Source organism: Piliocolobus tephrosceles, chromosome 20, assembly GCF_002776525.5.
Source record: "Piliocolobus tephrosceles isolate RC106 chromosome 20, ASM277652v3, whole genome shotgun sequence".
NCBI classification, from domain to species: domain Eukaryota; kingdom Metazoa; phylum Chordata; class Mammalia; order Primates; family Cercopithecidae; genus Piliocolobus; species Piliocolobus tephrosceles.
The window spans coordinates 54,236,972-54,242,971 of record NC_045453.1 but is presented as its reverse complement, the minus strand read 5'-3'; the positions used below and the strand labels follow the sequence as shown (position 1 = coordinate 54,242,971).

The following is a 6,000-nucleotide window of genomic DNA, read 5'->3' as shown; positions in this document are numbered from 1 at the left end:
AAAAAAAAAAAAAAAAAAAAAAAAAAGTCCTCCATTAAAACTAAGATTTTGATCCCTTTTCAAATACTTATAGGCCTGAGGGACATAATACGTCCATATGAAAAATCCAAGAGCACATTTTGGCAGAAACTAAAGGAAGGAAAACATGATGGGGAAAAGAGGTGTATAGCTTAAGGAGGTTTGGGTCTTTCCCAGAGACTTCCGCTCGGTTTCCAGCTTTGACTCAAGATGATTGTAATCCTAGGCCGGGCGCGGTAGCTCAAGCCTGTAATCCCAGCACTTTGGGAGGCCGAGACGGGCGGATCGCGAGGTCAGGAGATCGAGACCATCCTGGCTAACACGGCGAAACCCCGTCTCTACTAAAAAAATACAAAAAACTAGCCGGGCGAGGTGGCGGCGCCTGTAGTCCCAGCTGCTCCGGAGGCTGAGGCAGGAGAATGGCGGGAACCCGGGAGGTGGAGTTTGCAGTGAGCTGAGATCCGGCCACTGCACTCCAGCCTGGGCGACAGAGCGGGACTCCGTCTCAAAAAAAAAAAAAACAAAAAAACAAAAAAAAAAAAGATTATTGTAATCCTAAAATACTACCAGGAAAGAGACAATAATTCACTGCTTGTGAACAGGGTGAATGAATGACCTGATGAAACCATTATAGTTCAACATCAGATTATGTGATACATTGTTTTTGCTAAGATGAATGATTTGAGTGAATGAATGAATGAATCTTGACCTATGAACAAACCACAGTGAAAGGAATATTGCTGAAAGAAGAAGTAGACAATGAGGGATCAAAGATGTGGCTTTTTTTAAATCTCCATTATTTTTTCTTTCTTTAATCTTCTTAGCCTTAGCTGTTCCACGTACAATTAAAAATAAAATGTAAAGGTGGCTCTTTGACTTTAACAGAGAAATAAGGCACCAGGATGATCATAATAAACTGTTGCTTGGGCAGAATTAAGTATCTTCCATCTGTAGAACAATTCATATTTCCTAAAGCCAAAGGCCTTAATGCACTCTGGTCTGAAAACTTATTTGACTTTTGTAAGTATAGAGGCCATTTCTGTTTCTATTGTGTAGCTCAAAAAAGTGACATCTACAAAAGGGATTTGATTCGCTGAGGATTAACCAGATATTTAGCAATGATGGTATCAGTAGAATCCAGACCCTATCATTTCCAGACAAGATCCCTTTCAGCTCAGTTCAGGGCCCACATGTTCATGTTTACCTGAGTTGTGGTGGCAGCTTGAATCTGTTACGCACATCATCAAGACGGTTGCCCAGGTAAGGTGTGTCCACTGTCACAAATATGGCCTTGTAGCCCGTCTTCTCTGCCCGCCGCACTAGCTTCTTGGTGACTTCTCGGTCCTTATAGATATACAGTTGCAACCAACGAAGTGCCTCAGGACCAGCTTCCGCCACTTCTTCAATTGAGGAGGTGGCCCAGGAACTCAACATCATGCCCGTTCCCAGGGACTGACAGGCTGAGAAAGAAAGGGGATAATCAAGCCAGGCCTGGCATTGCTCATCCAAGCCTTTGAATTGCAGCTGGATGGAGTAAAGACATCCAGAAGGGCAATTTGGCAATATGAAATCAAATCTTCTAAAGAGAGAAGCAAGTCCAGTCCATACCATCTATTTCCTGATTCTACCTCCTCTGGTACAAATGGCTAGTGGAGTTATTGCTGCTCAGTGTTTATTTTCCAATGATTAGAAATATACATTTCTTTCCACACTTTGTATATTGTTCCTAAAGAACAAAATGAGTCCAATAGTCAAAGGTGCCTGTAAATACAGGCAAAAGATATTAAGAACCTGAATGCCCAGCACTAGGGAATTGGTTAAACTGTAGTTCATATATAAAATGAAATGAACACACCCATTAAAATTAACATTATTGCTAGGCACGGTGGCTCACGCCTATAATCCCAGCACTTTGGGAGGCTGAGGTGGGTGGATCACCTGAGGTCAGGAGTTCAAGACCAGCCTGAACTGTGTGGTGAAACCCCATCTCTACTAAAAAAATACAAAATTGCACATATACACCATGGAATACTATGCAGCCATAAAAAAGGATGAGTTCTTGTCCTTTGTAGGGACATGGATGCAGCTGGAAACCATCATTCTCAGCACACTATCACAAGAACAGAGAACCAAATACCACATGTTCTCACTCATAGGTGGGAATCGAACAATGAGATCACTTGGACACAGGAAGGGGAGCATCACACACCAGGTCCTATTGTGAGGGGGTGGGTAGGGGGGAGGGATAGCATTAGGAGATATACCTAATGTAAATGACGAGTTAATGGGTGCAACACACCACCATGGCACATGTATACATATGTAACAAATCTGCATGCTGTGCACATGTACCCTAGAACTTAAAGTATAATAAAAGAAAAAAATACAAATTAACCGGGTGTGGTGGCGGGCGCCTGTAGTCCCAGCTACTCAGGAGGCTGAGGCAGGAGATTCGCTTGAACCTAGGAGGCAGAAGTTGCAGTGAGCTGAGATCGTGCCATTGCCCTGCAGCATGGGGACAAGAGTGAAACTACATCTCAAAATTAATAATTAATATTATGATAATCAATTGTCTGTGTCAATATGCTAAACCATAGTGCCCAGATATGTGGTGAAACATGTCTGAATGCTGCCACGAAGGTGTTTTTTAGATGAGATTAACATTTTAGTTAGTAGACTATGAGTAAAGCAGATTATCCCTCATCATGTGAGTGGGTCTTATCTATTCAGCTCAAGGCCTTAAGAATAAGTCTGTGAAGGAGAAGAAGGGGAAGCAGAAGGAGAAGAAGTAGAAGGAGAAGGGGAAGGAGAAGGGGAAGGAAGACTGCTAAGAAAAAAGAATTCTGCAAGAAACCGGCCTTCATACTGGAGCTGCAACATCTCTAGCTTGCCCACCAACTCTGTGCATTTGAACTTGCAAGCTTCCACAAGCATATGAGCCAATTCCTGAAAATATCTACCTGTGGATAGGTATTGTAGAGACAAAGATAGACAGAGATAGAGAGATAGACATATGTATGTATCTATCTGTATCTATCAAGAGAGAGAAAAAGATGAGAAATCTCCAAGAAGGAGATCCTATTGATTCTGTTTCTCTGGAGAATTCTGGGTTTTACAATTATGAAATAATATAGACATAGAAAGATGTTTATAATATATACATATATTAAGGAAAGAAAAAAGTTTACAAAATGGCATGTATTACGTGATATCAAATTTGTACAATTGTACTTATTGGTAGATAAATCTAAACAAACTACATGCTAATGGTGGGTGGGAGAATTATGGGGTTAGCTTAATTTTTTTTCTTCCTTTTTAATTTTAAAATTCTATCTTTCAAAATTTTATTAAATATATAGTCTACCATTTACACTGTCTTTTAAAATCTCATAAAATGTGTGTGCTAGATATCCCAAGTAGACACATCCTTTTGAGCAAAGTTGCAGTTACATTTTGGGGGGAGAGGTAGCAAGAAATGGGCAAATAAATGGAACATTAAATAGAATTGTCTAACTAATAGTTTTACAGGGTACCTGAAGGGACACGGGTGATAGGCAGGCTTTCTTCCAAAAATTGGTAGTAAAATTAGAGTCAGCCTTAGTGGAGGAGAAACTGATATAATGTTTATATGCAATATATAAAAGAGCCAAATCTGTTATAAAGTATAAATATATAAAAGTATATTATGTAAAACTCTATTCCTCCCAGTCATTTGACTCATCTGCGTGCCCACCATGCATCAAATGGGTATAAATATAGCTGTCCAAATGACACTCATAGGATGTTGATGGGAATCCAGTGAGTTGCTGTTTATAAAGCTACAATGAGAAGTTAAAAAGCTTCTATGATTCTCCAACTTTAGTAGGACAGTCCCCTGGAGGGCATGTGAAACACAGATTTCTGGGTCCCACCCACAGAGCTTCTGGTTCAGTAAGTCTGAGATGGGGCCCAAGAGTTTGCATTTCTAACCAGATGAGGCTGATGCTGGATCACACCTTAACATTTGAATAGTACCATAGCCATTAGATAGTAAAGGTCTAAGTTCAAATGTAGTAAAATGGATTTTGTTTTTGATAAATGTTAATTTGTCAATGCCTTTGAAGATGTTTTTCATACATGTTCTCCAGATCAGTGGTTAGCTACAGAAGATCTGAGTTGGAGGTCATCATATCTATAGATCACCAGTCTGTTCTCCCAAAGAGTGCCTTTGGGAATTTCTTTTATAGGAACTCATGACTGGCAAAATATTGTTCAAAACCCACATTTTATTAAGTAACAACACAAATGAACATCGAGACCATTGTCTGATTTTCATTAAGATTTGGAAATGTGGAAAATAAATTCAGGTCACTTACTGCTGTTTGAAAGGAACATGAAAGGACATTGATTGCTTGGATCAAAATCCTCTAACAATCAATTCACCTGAAAGAAATTATGTCCTGGCCAGGTTTGGTGGCTCCTGTCTGTAATCCCAGCACTTTGGGAGGCCAAGGTAGGCAGATTACTTGAAGTCAGGAGTTCAAGACAAGCCTGACCAACATGGTAAAACCCTGTCTCTACTGAAAACACAAATATTAGCTGGGCGTGGTGGCACATGCCTGTAATCCCAGTTACTCAGGAGACTGAAGCACTAGGATTGCTTGAACCCAGGAGGCAGAGGTTGCAGTGAGCCAAGATCACACCACTGCACTCCAGCCTGAGTGACAGAGTGAGACTCCTTGTCTCAAAAAAAAAAAAGAAAAAAGAAAAGAAAAAAAGAAAACAAAAATGTCCTGAAGAGGATGTTACCTAAGGTCACACAGAGATGAGCAACAAAGTAGGAGAACTCAGCATGGAACTCACCACTCTCCCAGGGCAATGATCTTTCTAGACTCCCTGCATGCCTAAATGACTCCCTGGTACCAAGCATAGATAAATATACTCCCTCAATATTTCAGGGCAATGACATCCAAGAGAGTAGGTTTGCCATGTGCATGAGAGACACTGCCATGCATTGGGAAGGCATGGAATCTTAGAGTCCAGTGGGAAGGTCCTCCGTATACTGGAGGTATAGAGTGTGAATGCACAAAGGAGTCTGGCAAAGAGAATCACTCAGATGACTGGACATGTTTTTGTAGTCAATACAAAGACATCATGTAGTCTAGCAGCAGCTCTGCCAATAGGAACATCAAAATCCACAAAAGGATTCCCTTGAACTCATAAGAAATATCTACAGACACTCCACACAGATTGCTGAAATGCCACAAAACACACATAATTTCTACTTCTCTTAAACCATCTGACTTGCAGGAAGTGTCAACCCTCACAAACATTTTACCCAAATCACTTGGGTATGCATATTTAGAGAGAAGCAAGTCTGGTCCATACCATCTCTTTCCTGATTCTACCTTGATACAAGTAACTGCTGGAGTTATTGCTGCTCAGTGATTATTTTCCAATAATTAAATCATACATTGCTGAAATTTTGAATTGGGGTCCCCAAAATTACTCCAAGAGAATGCTCCTGCATGTAGTGGGAAATATCAGAGTCTGTGCTGAGGTATTATCATCTGAAGCTAAGATACTAGTCCTAGGAGAAAACAGAGGAGCAAAACAGCAGGCTCCCTTCTCCCCAGAACAAATATGAGTGATCACTCTTATCTCAGTCCACTTGTGACTATTTACTGTGACAATGGAAAATTATTGATGAATTATATTCATTATTTTTAATACAGTTTTATGTTAGAACAAGCTAAGGGAGCCTGGGAATTTATATGGACCATTCAGAGAGGCAATAAAGAATTTGCCTATTTCTTAAGGACAGATCTGAGATGAAGTTGGTACATACCAGAATGGCAATTATGTTTGTTAAAATATTAAAATACTTACACTCCAATTGGTAAATAGCCACAGCTCTGAAGTTAATAACCCCAGCCCCTGAGTCTCTTCAATATGTCACTGTGCTTCAATGTGTCATCAATTCCTTTTCTCCCCAAGGAACCC

The 6,000-nt window shown here is 40.2% G+C and overlaps 1 protein-coding gene across 1 annotated transcript in view; it reads right to left on the bottom strand.

Moving 5' to 3' along the window:
• Window positions 1-6,000, bottom strand: part of HAO1 (hydroxyacid oxidase 1) — a 59,361-nt gene that overhangs the window by 31,388 nt on the left and 21,973 nt on the right. Inside the window, exon 3 of the mRNA XM_023217970.2 lies at window positions 1,223-1,478. Coding sequence (XP_023073738.1) covers window positions 1,223-1,478 — 256 coding nt within the window. The remainder of the gene's footprint in view (window positions 1-1,222; window positions 1,479-6,000) is intronic.